Below are 18829 nucleotides of genomic sequence, written 5' to 3' on the forward strand. Positions count from 1 at the left end.
CCTATTCACTTCACTTCTGTATGTATAATAATTTATAACCATTTGTTAATGTTCAATTCAGGGCTTACAATGAACTTAGAAAAAATGATGCTGGACTGTTGAAGGAATGCTTCATTTATCAGGCTCACTTGTTCTTAAAATGAAAGTATTTTTCTCCTTATAAATGACAAACTGGAAGTTTACAAAACATGAAAGCAGGTATTGCATTGATGTTGCTCAGCAAAGAGCAACTCCCACACAATTTATTATTAATGAAAAACTCTTTGTATCCTGGTCAAAATCCAGGTAGAATCCTCTGCTAAAGCTTAACTATTAGTATGTTAGTGCTTAGCAATTGTAGTGCCATTTTCTCCATAAAAAGTATGTGCTTCAGAAATGTTAGATAATATCATCATCACATCCATTTTAAAGATAGAAAAACAAAGGAATAGCAACAGTCAGCTGATTTGTCATACTTAGAGATTCTTAAATTTCCTTATTCAGGAGCAGTCTGTGCTCCATGTATGTTTCATACTATGTGCTATTTGTAAATTGGTCTCATAGGAGATGCTACTTTATTGAACTGGCTACCTGATCATCTGAAATCCACAGCAGTGTATTCTGCTCTCAAAACCAGACTTAGTTATGTTGAAAATCAATCAAATCTCTAATAAATAAGAGATCAGGAAGACTGATATGTCACCTAGATCTAGAGAACAAGTTGTGAAGAATCAACTTTATTTTTACATTCTGAAATTTTCTGTTGATAACGTTTTACTGGAGAGAATTAAGGAAAAACACACCAAAGTGTGTTTTTAAGGAGAAACACACCATAAAAAGGCAGTAATACAGGTGGCAGGTGCAAAAAGAGAATCATTAAATCTGGTTGCTAGAATAGAAAAGCTTTCCAAATATGAGCAATTATGAAGAATCAGTGATTCCTGAGCTCTCCCTACAAGATATTGATGTATTTGCAATCAATTCTCCAACTAAAAGAATGACCTGATATTTTCACTGATCAAGAATAATTTGCTGTGAAAGTTTCATCACTCTTAGAACTTCACATTTCAAAAATCATTCTGGAACTGATCATTAATATTTACAACATTCTAGAAACTTCTATCAATATTTTAACATCCTTGGTTTTGAAATAAGCTTGTCTTTCTCTTATTTTTAAGTATTTAGTAAATTCTATTTTAAGGCATGGTAGTATGTTCCTCTAAAGCATCACTAACTGTGCCAAATCGCTTAGAAAAGTGTAATTCTAGAAAATGGTTTTAAACGTGTTCAGTACAAAGTACTCTAATGAGTATTAATATGTGGAAAGTTTAGTGCCTACATCTTTTCAAGAACCTAAACAAATTACCGTTATAATGCAGTTATTTATGCCTGGAACTAATTCTGTTGGCTCTTTCGTTTATTGGCTGTTATTCTTTCCACAAATTTATCTATTCTGAGGAGACAACGTGTCCTTTCATGTTTATAAAGACAAAGAAAAGGTTATGTTTGCACCTGCTATATGCAATAGTTCTCTTAAGTACAGCTGTATTTCTCACATTTAAACCTTTATTCTAATTACTAAGAAGTCTTCCCTTTAAAAAGACAAAACTAAGTCTTCTTGCTAACTCTGGATTGTGCATTTACTTTTTCGGCATATGAAAATGCCGACTAACAAACCCTACCAACCAACCAAACAGGATTCAGTTTACTCCCTGTTACGTAAATTGATCCACCGACCAAAATACACATAATTAGTACTTTTCTTCTCTCTAAAGTCCTACAAGACAGTAATTTATTCTGTAATATCACTAGGAGATCATCTAACACCACAGTAAGACTTACTCTATTCATTTAATAGCATATTGTATGACAGGTTAAAATAGATTCACTACCTAGCAAGTTAAAACTTGACAAAACAAAGCATCTCTCCCATCAGTTCCAACAGATTCAAGATATATTTAAACAAAGAAAGCGATACTGGTTAAAATAATTACTTTCAGGGCATTTTGAAACTTATGCAGAAATACTGCAACACAGAACGATGATGTTCTTGATCTTGGACTGAAGTGACAAGTGGAAAAAGGGGGAACTGTACAGACTGGACACAGTGCTTCATCAGCCCGCTAAGCTAAAGGTATTGTGTATACTAAATTAAGACTGCACTTACAAAAAAGCAAGTACACTAGCTGTTCATCTGCAGACACTACAACTGCAACACAAATCCTGTAACATCAGCCTTGGAAGATACATTCCTCATATAATGATTCCTTCATCAGTCTGATGAAGGAAATATTCCTTTTTGTGACAGCTGTTCACTTCACTGTACAAATTGTATCTAATTTGAGGTTGGCAGACTGATGAGTATGCTCTGGTCTGAGGGGAAAGCAATATGCTATTTCTGAAACAAGTCTGAGAAGCGTATTTTTGCTCATCATTCTGTTTCTCTAGTCTTTAAATAAATGGTAATGCTGGATAACCAGTCCATTAGCAGGCCCAAAGTGATCTGCCAAAAGGAGACTGATGCATGGAAAGAGAAGACTCCCCCTTCCACCAGCTCCCCTACCATCCTTAATCACCTATTTAGCAGTCTTCCTCTGCTTTCATGCTGGTTCTGCCTTCCCACATTGACTCCTGCCTTGGCTCCTGGTCTGCAGATACAAACTATTGCTGAATACGACCTGGAAGACTATCATATCACCAGAAGCATGCACACTGGAAAATACTGGTTTAAGGGCATAAGGGAAGTCTCATGCTACTAAACATCTGAATTTCAAATAATCTCTCCAGCTAAATTTGTTCAAAGTTTACCTTCAGTCTCTATCTAAAATCTTCAAATCCTGTCAGAAGTATGCAATAGAATTAGCATCTATGTCCTGCTTCTAATTTTAAAAGGTTGATCTAAGTTTTGCAAGACTAACCAAGATTCATATTTTTATTGTTCTGTATCTGAAAACATGCTGGATCTTTAGATTAACATGAATAATTTATCATATCTCTGTCAGCAAAACAAAAATGGTAACTAATTATGATAGCATGTAATTCACATAAATTCAAGCTATTATGGTGTCTATGAATAAATTAGCTATGCATGTAAAATCTAGTATGTTCTGCTAAATTTGAAACTAATCAACTTATATTTACAGAAACACTGTTTGAAAAAAGGAAATATGGTACAACAATCTATATATTCTACTGAGCTGTTCACAAGCCTTGCAATAAAATTTCTTATCAACAAGCACACCTACTTCAGGAATGTGGACATTTTAAGCACAGTCATGGCAGCAAGATGGCCCATAAGGTAGTGAGTAATTCTAGGAAGTGGCAACAAAGCAGAGTCCCATGGCACATTAATATCAGGCACCAAGTTCTGGGCTACAGAAGTAGGGCTCTGACTGAGAAGCAGCTATGACTGACAGTGTGTACTTTTGCTGTGTGGGTTTTCATGTCACAGGTGAGGGGATCTGACATGAGATCTCAAAGCTCCCCACCTTTACAAAGTATGCCACATGTGATTTATAGCTGTTTACCATCCAAAGATTTAAATAAGTAGTTTGAAGCACCATGCAGTTGGTGATCATTGAGATAGACATGACTTAAGAGCTGCAGCAATGCATCAGTAAGTACCAGACCTGGTTTGTATAACTTTGTATACACTTAATATATTCGTTTGAATGCATTTTGTTGTTACTATCTTCTGTCCTGTCTGGATGCCCAAATGCAAAACTAGGAAACTTCTCTTTTTCATCAAAAATGCTATCTCTCTAAACTGGCCTCTATTCAGTTATAGGATAACACATCAACTATTAAATCTGCACTATCAGCACACACTAGTCTGCATATCACTGAAAATGTACTTCATCAACCACCAGATTTTAAAATTAAAAATAATTATAAAAATAATTTCTATTTTTATCACTTCATATATTTCAAAGTATCATAAAACAATGAGTTAGTTAACTCTTTATAATATATTTTCAAAATAAATTGATAACTATTACTCCCATAACTTGCATGAAAGAACTGGGAGAAAAAAGGCTGAGCAACCTACAGGAACTCACATGAGACCACATAATATTTCACTACATAACCAGAAATAGAGATTCTGATCCTTGTTCATACCTCAAATCACTATTTTTTTTTGGAGGCTATGGGACAATTTGAAGGTCTATTTTTTCACATCAACAGCTCTATTCATTGCTGTAAAACTTATAACATGATGTACTAATTTCATGTGATACCCAACATCAAAAATAAACACATCAAAGTGACTGGCATTACAGTATTTTAAGAATAAATGTTCACATGCTTGTCAAAATGCCAAGCAGAAGTGCTAGAACCTGCACATGTCCATAGATTGGGAATTAAACCAAGAATGCCAACAAGCCAGATCCTGGGGGTTTTTTTGGTTTTGGTTTTTCTCTTTTTTTTTCCACACAAATATTTTTTCAAACATTGCTTTTTCAGAAAGGTAGCAAAATCCATAATACTGAAGATTTAACAACTGCTACTACATTTACAACAGACGGCTATATTCAGCATTACTAATAGCTTTGTTATTACTTGCTTCAAAAAGGCTGCATAAATTACATGCTCTCTACCTTAGTTGTGATTTTATTATGCTTCACCAAATTTTTAATCCACAATCAATTTTACACATTTTTAGGGAAGTCAATACACTGATTGTTAATGTGGTGATACCCATCTAATCATGCCACCTAACAAAGTATCTAAAATTCTACTTAAATTTCTTCTAAAGAAAAGGCAAAACAGCTAATTTAAACAGCTGGTTGCACAGTCAGTATTTATGACAGGAATCTTGCATGACTGGTTGATAGCTGCAAGTTAGAAGGTTTAGCTCAGCTGATGCCAGCAGTGATGTATGGCCTTGAAGAAATTCTTGTTTGCTGATCAGATCGATCACTGAACAGAATGCAAAAGAGAGGATGAGGCTCAAACTAAATTCATATTTCCATCTCTGTGCAGAATGGGAGAGGAAGAAATATACCATAAAGCATCATGTGCAGCTATTACAAAACTTGCCAAAATGTTTTTTTACAGAAAGTAAATTTGATGACTTGGTATGCTATCAATTTTCACTTGAAGCTACTCAGATTCAGTAGTAAGTAGTCAGATTATGTAAGAAACCATCTTCAAACATTAAACTCCAGGAAGCAACAGCACAATCAATATTCTGTCCACAAACAAGGAAGAGATTCCTTTCAAAATGTCTGAAATGAAAAGAGCTGAATGGCAGTCACGTGAAGCAAGAAAGACTTGTCTTCATTATTTATTGGATTATCATGAGTCTGCTAGGATAAAATACACTCTTTTGCAAGTCTTGAAGGAGTTTATAGGTACCTCAATAAGTCACAGCTGATTTCTAATACACAACTTAGTACTAAAATTTATTTTTAAAGAAGTTTTATTAACCTCTACATATAGGTGCACTAAGTGGGGAACAAATAAGATTGTACTTTTTAGGCATATACATCTTTAAGTAGCTCCAGTTACTTTGAATGCATTGATGAATTTATGTAATTATCAGAATAAACCAGATTTGATTATAAGATAAGCAATTAAGTAATGAAACAGTTACATTGAATTAAACATCTATTCTTTTGTAAAAAGTGTACGGAAATGTATTAAGTGAGATTACTTCATCCACATAGACACTGAAATCACTGCACATAAGAGAAGGAGACAGAATTAGGGTTTGTATCAGGCTCGCTGATACTACTAATTTAGAATCAGGAAAGTTGATGAAAAGAGAAAAAGAAATAAGGGAAAAAACCAGTTATAACTATTTAAATATAGTAAATTTATATAGTAAATATAGTAATATAGTATATGTTTACATAAATATATATATAGCAAATACAAAACACATGTATTTAAATTTATAGAAGTATCTAAGAGTATTATAGAAGTAAATATATATATTTACTTCTAAGAGGGACATAGTAATGGTGGGAACAAGGAGTAGTGAGAAAAGATGAAGAAAATGTAAAGTCTAGATATGAGCTGGAAAGAGAAAGGGCAAAGAAAGGTGTGAGAGGTGGGAGAAAATTAGAGCATTCTCAGTTATCAAAAAAAAATATCAAGCAATGAAAAAATAAAATGAGAAGAAAAGTGGAGAAGAGGTTCTTGTTAAGAGGTATAGATGGGTGGGAAGTACCCAAAAGAACCAAACTCAGTGGGACACTATGCAAAATCTGAATTCCTGTACCTGTCATTAAGACTCTACCACCTGTCTATGGAATGCCTATGAGAAACAAAGCTATATACTTGGTTTCTGTTTACTGCATGACATATCCTGTTTATTTTGTTCCCTTTTGTACACACTTTTAGAAGTAATACAGCAATTAAAACCATAGGAGCAGAAAGTGTAACCAGAACGACATTCAGGAAATTCATCAAAGAACAGAAACATCAGTGTGATTTGATACACAAAGAAGCTCTTTGTGTTGCAGGAAAAAAATAAAGGGTAGCTTTAAAGTTGTGTACGCTTATGTTAGAGACATTAAGGTATCTAAGCAAAAAAATTATTCAAAATGAGGGCAGAAATAAAAATAGTTACCTTGAAAGAAAAACATAACAAAAACTGCATGAAGGCTGTTGTAGGAAGAGAAATTAAAGAGAAAGGGAAGTTGCTTGAAAAACTGCAGTTTTCTGGTCTGTTCAACAATTACCAGCTTTCCTGCCAACATTTTCTCACTTTAAATTAGTAAAATGTTAGTATTTTCTACACCAAGATGTTGACGCATAGAGTCAAAGCTGTCTCTAAAACAAGTATTTTGAGCCCAGCGTTCTCTCAAATTTCCATGATCCATGGAGAAATAAAAATATTCTCTGGTGAAGATCTGTGCTAAATAAGTTAATTTAGCCTTTGAAGATTTTCTCAACATTCAGATTCTAAAAACAAGTCAGAAATTAAACACGCCACAGAGGAATGCATAATGTTACCAACATGATGTAGGTTATAAATGCCCACTAACTCACAAAACAGAGACTAAAATACCTGCATGGACTGTTATAAATCCACTGAGGAATTTTAATAAATATGACTCAATTCACACTAGCATATTCTTTGTTAAAATAACAAAATATTCCAAGATGACTATTTACGTGAAGGCACAGAATAGAATTACTCAGCAACATAAAATAGCACACCATCCTAATTTCATGAAATAGATTATTCACATTATAATGAACAGTTTCTCTGCTACAGTGTAGTTGGAATGATATTCTCTCAGCATCTCATTTTGTCGTCTGACGTAAACCTACAAGAGTTGTTTCCCCTTACTCCAGACACAAGAGACTTCAGACAATCAAGAAAAGATGACACCTATGGGTACAGATGAATGCAAAGTTTCAGAAAGACAAACAAAAATAAAATTCTGCATTGACCTTACTCAGTTTAATTGTATATCATTCAACCCATCTTTTCTTGCAGGGTTTCTAATGGCATAATATTCTTTTGTTAATCCAAACCTTAGGTGTTCTACTGGCGACAAAGCTGAGTGGGTTGTGCTGGTTATAAACAGCTGGTGCCATGAGGGGAGAAATGTTGTCCAAAGACTGACAATTGTCCACATCAAACTAATGAAAAAAGTGTTTCAGCTGTACCTCTCCCCTTACAGCAGGGACATAATTATACCAATTGAATACACCATTTGTTGTTCTAGCTTTTTATCATTTGTTTGCTTGGTTTCTTCTCCCCCAGCTATTAGAATATGTATTTCTTTTTGCCCTGAATCAAAGGGCCCTGGAATAATTATTTATAAACCTCTTATGAATTTTCAGGAGACCCTCATGAGCCAGTATTTTCATATGTTTGATAAATTAATGTCTCATTTCTTCAGATTTTTCACCATATTCATTCATGATTTTTAGTTTGTTCTGTCTTCAAAGGAATGTCAGTATTTAAAACATCCAAGAAATAATGATCTCATTAGCTTAATTACTTCTTATTGACTTGATAAGTCACCACGTTTTAATGTAAAATCTGCCACCACAATTAATGGCTGCAATCAGGCATTCACTTTACATTAAGTATTCAAGGAAATTTTATGCATCTTACAGTAACTCAGTGGAGAAGTCTTGTCCCAATGGCACAAAAATCTGAAGTGTCAGAAATTGCTGGATCAGTCCCACTAGAAACAAGAAAAAAAATTAAATACATGTGCTGTGTGAGTGCAGATGCACATTTCACCATCAAGCATTTCAATTTTGTACCATACAGCTATGCCTCTGCAACACTATTTCCCAAGGTTCACACAACATATGAACACTAGAAAAACCTGAAGAAAACCAATTCAAACTGCAATAAAAGTGTTGTCCCATCTGTGACTTTGGTGGAATTCTCATGAAAATAAAAAAAAAAACCTTTTCTTTTACACTTACAATTCTACATTGTGTTCCAAGAGCATGTAGACACCAAATATTCCATAGGAATTACAAGATAAAGTAATACTTTCCTATCAAGCTTATCTTGAAGCCATATGAAATTTGCATTCACATTTGTGACAATGTATACTTTATTAAACAACTTCAAAAAACCTTGGGTAAAAATGCAATCCAGATCATGATCACAATGCTCAGTGGAGGCTTCTGATTTTTAGAACAATAACAAAGGAGCTTAACTGAGGGAACAAAACAAGAAATCTTTCAGGATTCAGGTAGCTCCCTGTCAAGGGAAAACAAAGGTAGTACAAAGCTGCCTGAATTGAACCGTATGTTGTTTTCTTAGTTATTCCATCAGGGAGAGTATGGGCTGCTCTTCACTGACTTAACAAGACCCAACAACAACATTAGCTCCCCTTCTAAACAATGCCAATTCAGAACTTCCTTCTTTTGTGGGTCAAATGACACTTCAAAATTTCAAATTCTATTTCTCTTTTATTTTGGAAAAGTATTGAAAGAGTACAGTACAACTGGGAGATTGTATACTTGACATAAATACTTGAGGTACATACACCTCGAGAGGAAGAGACAGAAGGACACAGAATGGTAACAGATGGAAATTTAACTGTAGTATTGCAGCAGTAGCTAAAGTAAATTTAAAACCAAACTATTCTTAGCAGTGACAATCTACAACACTAATTCTCAATCCTCATTTAAGGCTGTAATATTGTAACACTGGGAAAAAACAAATTAAAGTTGGATTTCTAAGACATTCGACTAATATTTATTATACTGAAGATATGAGTAAGTTTCTTTTATAAAAATGAAATTAATCTTCAAGGCCTTAGTGCATGACCAGACTATACAATTTCTTATTTTTTGTGTTTATTTGCAAAACCTAATTTGTAATTATGTACCCTGCATGAGAAGTATACTAGAAGATTCCTGTTTCATATGACTAAAATCACCATCTCAACTTTTCTTCAAAAGTATGCAGTTAATGCTCAACCAGCTTGATTCATTACTACAAGCCTTGTAAGGTACAATACCCTGCATGGGCCTTTAAGGCATAAATTATGATGATTGCTGTACATCCTGAGACACACAGACTGCTCTGATTCTGGTTTATTCTGGTGCAAGTAATAGACAACCTGGGGAAACACTCCACACTACCCATCAAACTAATTACACAAATGCAGCTGAAATTTGCCAGTCTGTAGCAGGATGAGGTACAGAAGTGAACCTAGCAGCACTAGTACAACATGGATCAACAAGGATCTTCCCTACAGCACTTACTTTACTATGGTATTTCTATACCTTTTATCTATTTGTAACTGACCTGCTAAAGAGTTAATGAAAAGCCACTTTGCTAATGCTGAATTACACCCAAAGTAAGGGAGAATACTGTAAATTTTACATTCCAGTAAAAGCCTGATTTAATAATCCGAACAACATCAGACATTTAATTCTTCGACACTTACAAGTTTGTCTAGTTTCCTTTGGTAGCTGCATTTTGTTGATTTGACTGCTTCCTTCAAGTACAAAAACAAAGCCTTTTACTTCTTTATCATATTCCTACAAAAAGGAACAATAAACATAATGAGCATCCCGACAGAATTCTTCTCCTCACAACCAACCATGCTACTAACATGCAAAGCAACAAATGGCAGATGGCACTGCAAGTATGACAGTAGTTTAAATATGATGGTAATATAAACCACAGAAATATGTCCTTATTTGCATGTTTTATAAACAAATAATGCTGACAAATAGGACTTGTGATCCAATGGGCCCAACTCAATCCATTAGTTATCAGAATAGCAAAATTACCTTGTAAATATTTAAACCATAAAATTACACTGCAACCAACCTAGTCTGCAAGCAGGCATGAAGAACTAATTCAAGTAGACATTCAGTCTGTCATTATGACAGAAGTGACAACTCCACTGCCAGATCAAAGCCTTCACTACCTTCTAATTTTAAGCTTCATTCACATTTTTCTGTGTTCACAAATTTCTTTAAAAACTTACTTTCCGTATAGCTGACAGATTGCCAAAAATCTTCCATTTTGCTCCTGGGTTCTTGCCTTGAGCACTGAACACTTCAACAAATGGGCCACCCTATGATAAAATGGTTTAAGAATACATCATCCAACCAAATGTTCAAGACTCAATAATCAATGGTCAAGATGAGTACATAAGAATAATCCTTCCCCACATCAGGCTGTTACCACAGTCAGTAGTACTGATCAGACAGAGAGCAGAATATTAATTGCAGTTTCTAGACTACCATAATATAGCAATCCATACAGTTACTATCCGGCTTTACTAGAGGATCAGAACATAAAATTGAGGGAATACTATGGAATATTTTAAATTATTTTATTTATAATGTTATTCTCTAAAAAACAAAATTATTGTAAAAATTCAAAAAACATGCAGGAGATTAGTAATTTTTATTTGGATATGGTTTCTTTCTACAACTCAGATGAAGTGAGTTTTAAAACATACTGCTAAAAAATAAAAGCTGTTGCAGATGGGATGTTTTGTCTGATTTCCTATGGAAATGAAGTTTACACAATCTGTCTACATATGTGAGCACATCAAAGATATTTCCCAGTCACTTTTCAACTAGTTACCAAATTCCAGTCTTATTTGACCAAACAGTCTAGGAAACTCAAAAATTTACTATCTTTTCTGGCCTCATAGTAGATCTGATCCTACCAGTATCACCATAAAAAGGTAAGGGCTGTTACTCATGCTGCAGCCTTCATGAGGCATCAGAGAATTAATACTGAAAAGGATTATGAATGCCCCTGCTAGGTGAAAACTTCTTACACAGAGCATGTGCCCTATTAGGACATCGAAGAATCTAATCACAGGCTCTTGGGGAGGTAACCTTTATCACCTTTACTTAGGGAATTATTTGCTTCAATGTTTTTCCCCTTTGATGTCACAAAAAATATGACATCTGATGTACTCAGCCTATAGTTTGGTAAGCCTTTTTTCAGCAGCATGGATGACCTAATCAATCATTACAACTCTGCCGCTCCCTTCTCATTCCTAGCTACCTGCACTCCCCAATTCTCTTTATGCTCAGCTGCCCAAACAATTGTACACAAGTCATAGCGAACAAGAGGGGCGAGCAGTCTTGCCAGCAAAATAAATGCTCTTCAAATTATGCTTTCAGAGAACATCCACGCAGCACCATATATGAATTAGGTATTTTCCTCTGCCCATCCACACCTGGCAGCTTCCAGTCACACAGCTTACCCCAGTGACTAGGCTTACTAAGTTCTAAGGAGATTCAAAATGGCATTCCATAAACTACTCATAAAATATTTTTAAAATTTATAATTAATCAATTTGAAAGTTATCTGACATATTTAAGGACTACAGGATCAAGCTCTCAAAAAAAGATTATTTACTGCCAGGTTGTACGTGCTTGTAGCAAATCTTAACAAACAAGTGGCTTTCTCCCCCATATTTACAAATACATTTTGTTAATACTGCAGCTCTTGAGTAGGCCCTGATGTGGAGTTAAACCAACTGGACAGGACATGGAAAACTACCAGACATGACATGAGAAAAATGTTGAACAAACATTGATGCAAGAAGCTGACAAAAGTTACTCAGTGCCACAGAGGATGGCTGGATCTCATGGGCGGCCAAGGGGGAGTTAAGCAAGAAACTATCAAACTCCACAATCAATTGGAGGGGACTATGGGGCATCTTTTGGGGAGTACAATCCTGCAAAGCCAACAGCACCTAGGCAACAGTATGAGAAATACCTAGGCTATCTCAGCTTTATATGGTAACAGCATCAGAAATACCAGTTTTGGGTACAGATGTAGCACATCTGGGACCAGTGGGGAAAAAGTAATTAGAGGTGGGTTGCTCTCTCAGAAGGAGACTGGTACAGGGAAGGGGAGGCAAAGTGCGGTGAAAACGAAGGCCAGGAAACAGTAAAAGGGATAATAAGGTTTGCAAATGATGCAACTAGTGTTGTCACAACCCTGTGCTGGACCAAGAGAATAAACCAACCCCCCTTTTCTGACTATACTTTAAGAGTTGGGCCTGCTTCCACGATTGGGTGGGAACACATGGTGTGCCCTGGCCCACAAGGGTAAAGACAGACAAAAAGCCATTGGTAACACCATGTTGGTGTCTATTCTAGACCTGACAACATCAGCAGCTACCCAATAGTTCATAATATTTCTATAAAAATACTGAATAACGAAACATTCCAAACCATTTCTGTATCTGGACTTTCTGCTCCCCAGAATAAGCCATTTTAATCGAGTTCTCTCAGAGTTGAAATGAAAGAGGATAAAAATTAAAACTATTTCTAGTTTACCTGATACTGATTTTTGAACATTTTCCAGCTTTCACAGGCAAAAAATAATTTCAGCTTCTGAATCAGTAAAGACACTTCCAGACTATGCTGAAAAAAAAACCACCACACTTTTATATAGGATTCAACATGAAAAAATCCTATCATGAAACGCCAACCGTATTTTAAAAGATACGAATACTATTATGAAATACTTTTCATGAGTACAGAATGTATATCAACTGCATCAGAGTGCTACCACAAAGGAATTAAGATCAAAAAAATATTAGTATTGATGCTGTCTTAGAGAATATTGTCTTCATGCATCAAGTACTCAGGGCTGCCTTTCCTTATATTCCAAGTAAAACTAGTAATTTTATGTCAGCCCTTTAACAATGAAGGCTTTCTCATGCTTTAAAAATACTTGAAAAATCATCTTTAATACACATTTTTTTATTATTCCTTTGTTATCAAGTGCCCACTGGAAAACATTAGACTCCATTAAAGAGGAGCTTAACATTTAATACAGAAAAAGAGAAACATACGGAACAGCTTCAACAGAAACCACTCCATCTAGAGGTATTTGGCAGAGACTTCTGAGACAACTTATCTTCTTTCACATTCAGCATTCTTCTTTGAGGATGATTAGTATAAGACTCAAACCAAGCACTTCAGTTATTTGAGGGCTGCTAAAGTCAATGTGAATTAAGAGATGTCTGCAGTTGGAGAATCAGAACAGTAGAAAGTGAAAGGGACTGATACTGAAAGCCTCCCACGTCCCTCTTTGATCATGCTGAGTGTCTGCAGTTTCACCTGAAGTCAACAGAAAGTGAAGGGACCCTGAACATAAAAGGTAGTTGTCAATCTCCAAAGACATGTAGAAACCAGTCACAAGAGACAACATGGACCTTCACTGTGAAAACTGAAAGTGTTCGTCAACTCACAGAAAAATTCTTTCACAAGACTGTATCTCTCATTTATTTAATATAATTAGCTTATGTTCATTACTTCAGTCCAGGCACAGACCACTTAAAAATAATTTAATTCTTTAATTACTGGATATTTTTTTTTTGAGCCTGAAACCATTTTCTTAACAGAGAAAAACAATATGCTGACCAGGAGAATATATGTATAGCTTCTCATAAAGAACAGTTTAGCTCTCACAACCAGAAAGTAACAAAAAGTTTCAAAAATTTGATAAAAAGATATACAATTGCAAAAGAACTAGAAATTCAGTGACAATATGCATGAATTCATAAAGAATGTACAGATTTAAAGGATTAGAGCAGCATTCTATTTTAAAAAGTGTATAATTACTCATTCAGGAAAACATGATGAAATCTGTCGATGCTTAACCACAATTATTTAAATCAGCAACAGTTATTTTGTCTTAAAGTTGTCTGTAAATAAAATAAAAATGGAAAACACCCCAGATATTAGAAATTTAACCCATGCTGTTGCCAGAAGCAGGAGTTCATTTTAAACTTGTCAGTTATAAGGAAAATGCAATTTAGAAACCATAGCATTTGTAACAGGCCTATCAAAAACCATAATTAGTATTTTGATCATATTAATACTGCCACCACACATCTAACACACCACTCGCATTATTCTGCATTTTAGACCACTTTCTATATAAATTTCCTACTTGTTCCGTTGGCATAATTGTTTTTTTAAGAATGGCTATATTAATAGCTATATTGAACTATTCTAATTATGAACTAGGTATTTTTAAAATGCCTTTTAAAGATGCACTTTTGCAAGCAAGGGTATTATTTCTTCCTTCTGTATATATCCACTTTACATACAGAGGAATCGTTTTGGAAATCACTGTTCATTGATTTTTTTTGTCTGCAGCCCTATCTTTGCTATTATCTACAGCCTTTAAAGAAGCCAGAACTACTCAAAATTGCACGATTCATGTCTTAGTGAGAAGTAGTGGCACTGTGGAACTAATTTCAGAATGTCCTACTGTTTTGATTCACTTCGCCAGAGCTAAGTGTGAAGGACTGGTAGTGAAAGAGGGGCAGAAGTCATGCCTTCCTACAGTACATATTTACAACGAGTGTATTACTGTAACTCACACAGCGAGGCACTTGTCCTTCTAGGAGTAAGGATTTCACCATCCCCCAGTTTTTATTTATTATTATTTTTTAAGTGAAGGAGTTGCAAAGGAAGACTGTTTTTATCTTGGAGCAAAGCCCTTTACACTTATTTCTGCTTTAAAAAAAAAAAATCAGTTCCAGAACTGTCAAGCATCATGTACCTAACACAAATCTCACATATTTTGCAGTTCTGTTATGCCTTATTACATCTCAGGGAAAAATATTAAGACTAAATAAATGAGAGGGATTCTGACATGAGTCACTGTAAAAATTCTGAGATTGAAAAGAATAAGTCATCTCTTTCAGACTACTACTAATATTCTGGTCAGAAGTCTTCTGCTGACTATAATCATACTATATATTTTGGAACAAACATTTAGTGTGTATAATGTAGAGGCCAAGTTTCATCTTCATTACCATAACATCTTTCAGGATGGAAAGGCTAAAGCTACTTAGCAAGGTGGACAGCTACAGTATTCTTCACAGACACTGCTGTAGTCAGAAATACGTAAGACAGAGAAAGCAGTACTTTCTTTTCTTCACTGTTTTCTCATAAAGTATACCTGGGTTTCAAAAGAACCAGTCCACTAATGGCAAATCTCACAGGTTTTGAAGGAAGACACAAACAGCTCTGCATACAGTATGAGTAGAAGCCATCTTGATATATTAACTTGGTTTCAATACTGTGCTAATACACTTTGCTTCTCAGCAGTACTTATTAGCTTGACATCACTGATTTATCTCCACACTGTATTGTGTGGAAATAGGTCTCATTTGGCTCTGAGCACAGGAAGAACGTACATGTACTGGTAAAACACCATGAAGACACACACCTGTATCACACAAAAAATTTCTGCTACTAATTAATTCTTAAATTCAAGAGGAGCGTGTGTCTGATCTGAGTAGTTCTTACCTGAATGGTATGCTTAAGGTAGAAAAGATGATTAAATAATTAAAGAATTTCATAATGGATCACAGGGTAGAGATATGTACAAAGAGATAACATCTAGGAACTATGTGGTAGTAAAGAGAAGTACAAAATATGTGGGATGAACACTTACTAAAGGACTAGAAATCTCATACCATCATTAGAAATCTTCAAATTTCAAATTGTCAAATAAACTTCACTCTTACAATATGGCTTGAAATTTGTCACCAAAGCAGTTTTTTAAACTGACATATATATGGGTTATTTACCAATTTGCAAAACATACTTTATGCAGACTCAAAAAATTGATGACCCTTATAACTATCAAATTCATAACAAGATGGCTCTTCCTAACTTCAGTGAAAGGTAAACTAGACCCAAAGTTTGTAAGCATTTGTGTTGGGACAACTCATTCATACTATAATGCTGATCACTGTAAACACATCAGTGTTTGTTTGGAAGGATTTTTTTTTTTTTTCTCCTTTTCCTTAATTCTGTGAGTTGGATGTAAAGGCTGGCTGTGCTGCTTTTCACATAAGAACACCAGTAGTCTTCTGCTACTAATTAATCCTGAAATTCAAACAGAGAAGACCGGTCCTTGGTATGTGTTGACACATCAGTCAGTCTGTTTTTCATAAAGGCAAAAAATACTGCAAGTGACACTGCAACAGATGTTTGTTTATATATTGCTTACTTGTAACTTTCAATTTCCATTAAGTTACTACAAATGAAGACTAGAAATTACCTTTAATTCAATGGCATATTTGTTATGTTAATTACTGAGATAATATTGAGATGCTTCCATTATCCATCAAGTATTATTGTCTTTATAGTTATAGTAGCCTATGCTTAGAAACAAGACAGAATGGTCTGAAAAACTGATAGTCGCAATATTTTTCCCATTTTCATCTTTCCTCCTCCTAGCCTTTCCAGAAATTCTAAAAATCAAGAGTGCTTAAAATCCAGAGGGACCATTTTTCAATAATCAACATCTTGAAATAGAAGTCCTGATTTTTTCTTTTGCATATTTATCAAATAAACAGATATTTTAGAACATCTTTATAGAATGCGATAAAGTAGCAGCTCTCATTTTTCAGTCACAGATCAAACTTACTTTGTTATTGCCCTGAACCATGTACTTTAGTACATCTGTCCGACTGGAAATCCAGGCTTAAAGTGTCAGTCAATGACAAAACATCAAGAATGTAGTTTATAAAGTTAAGTGACAATGAAAGATATTTATCTTTGGAAGAACAGATTCCTATCAGGATTCACCTTGTGAGGTCTTGATTTGTGCGTTGACTTAGATCATTAGTTTCACAATGTTTGCTACACCAAAAATGAAGTAGCAGCAGTCCAAAGGGCCCTCTAATCCTTCCAATCACACAAACCACTTAAGACCCTACAAAAGTATCTTCATCCTATAACATCTTCTTATGTATATTTTTTCTTCAAACCAGACTGTTTCACATTCAAGTATTTCAATAATATTTTGTGTTTACATAGCCCCATGATTCAAACAATTGGTCCCTAGTAAATTACAAGCAAGAGTATTTCACAAACAGTAAATACAGCCATTCATGCTTCTTTACATTAGTTATTACTAAGCACTGTTTTAACTCCAAGGGAGACAGGGATGGACAGACTCACGGTCCTAAAAACCTCTGTAGTCGTGCTTAGTCCTCTGACTTAAAAGGGACTATTTACATAAGCATAACATTTTTTTGATCAACATTCCAATGCTGAAAAAGCTGTGTTTATTTAAGATTTTCTATTCAAAAATCTGAAGCAAAATAAAGTGAATTTGCACCTACTACTAATTTGCATTGAAAAATGACACGAATACACTATTTTTGGCAGGGAACATAGGCTTACACCCAAGACTGTTAAGACATATAACTCACCATCACAGGCCTAAAGCCAGTGCTGATTTATGGTAGGCTGGGACACACCAGAGAAAGCAGTTCATCACTGGTGAAGGGTTTTAGTATCTTCCAGACAAATGAATTCCACATATTGAATATTTAAAGCTGGGTTTGTAACACTGCTATATATTTTCTCAAAATACAGGTTAACATAATAAATGGGCAGAAAGACCATTAATAAACTATACCAAGACTACCACTGTTCCTATGTGAAAAGCAGCACAGCCAGCTTTTACAGACAACTCGTGGGATTATAAAAAAAAAAAAAGTAAATAAAATCAAGCTTTTCCCTTTTATAAAAATTTGGTCATAATACGTTTGGACACAAGGCCCACGACTCAAACACCAGCATCCCCGCAGACCCGTTTCCCTGCACCACTACAGCGGCAAGGCCGCGTACCCCAGCGCCGGGCCGGCTCCCCCGCCCCTCCGCCGCCGGGGCTGGCCTGGCCGCCGGGGCTCTCCCGCTCTGCCACGTCCTCGCCGCTCGCCACAGAGGACCGGGACCGCTCAGCCCGGGGAAGCTCAGACCCCCGCCGGGTCTCACCTGGGCGAGGGTGGCTGGGGACGAGACCGCACCTACGGAGGAGGCGGGCCCACGTCCCACCGTAAGGCGAGGTGGGGGCGGGGACACAGCTTAAAATGGCGGCGCGCGGGGCGTGGCTCCATCGATCAATCATGGCGGGTGGGTGTTACCTGCGTGTAGCCGCGCCCTCATCCGTCAATTCGGGTTTCATCGGTGGTGGCTCTTCAGAGGTGAGGAGTGGTGGTCTCCTGTTGCTGGCTGGGCTGCCTGTGGGCCTCCCTGGCCTTTGTGAAGTGAGTAAAACCTGGGTAAAGCTGGCACAGAAAGCTGTGCTGGCCCCCTCACAGGGTGTCCCTCAGGGCACCCGAGGTAGAGGGTGGCCATGTGAAATGGCGCTGTGTCACCCAGGGCCTGTGGAGGTGTTTCAAGTGCAGATGTTGTCCAGAACTCAACTCCTGAAACATGTTGGCCATTTACTCTTTAAGGCTTCATTGTGTAAAGTGTTTTTTTTGAGAAGGACGTGGGAAGCTATGAGCCAGAGCAGCCACATCAAAGTCCATGTTTTTAAGGAATTAGAACAGACTTGCAGGTCTGACATTTTCCTCTAAGAGAAGGAAATGAGAAGGACGGC

At 36.0% G+C, this 18829-nt stretch overlaps 1 protein-coding gene across 4 annotated transcripts in view; it reads right to left on the reverse strand.

Moving 5' to 3' along the window:
• The window catches only part of CFAP20DC (CFAP20 domain containing), an 84561-nt gene extending 66266 nt beyond the window's left edge, over window positions 1-18295 (reverse strand). For 3 of the 4 annotated variants that reach the window (XM_074835862.1, XM_074835860.1, XM_074835863.1), the window contains exons 1-6: window positions 18073-18234; window positions 13260-13527; window positions 12739-12825; window positions 10413-10502; window positions 9864-9957; window positions 8060-8132 (exon numbers count right to left, since the gene is read on the reverse strand). In XM_074835862.1, coding sequence (XP_074691963.1) covers window positions 8060-8132; window positions 9864-9957; window positions 10413-10502; window positions 12739-12759 — 278 coding nt within the window. In that variant the 5' untranslated portion in view covers window positions 12760-12825; window positions 13260-13527; window positions 18073-18234. Of the gene's footprint in view, window positions 1-8059; window positions 8133-9863; window positions 9958-10412; window positions 10503-12738; window positions 12826-13259; window positions 13528-18072 lie in introns of all 4 variants that reach the window. The other variant, XM_074835861.1, reaches the window with a different exon arrangement.
• Between the last annotated feature and the right edge of the window lie 534 nt (window positions 18296-18829).

This window comes from Strix aluco, chromosome 11 (assembly GCF_031877795.1).
Source record: "Strix aluco isolate bStrAlu1 chromosome 11, bStrAlu1.hap1, whole genome shotgun sequence".
NCBI classification, from domain to species: Eukaryota; Metazoa; Chordata; class Aves; order Strigiformes; family Strigidae; genus Strix; species Strix aluco.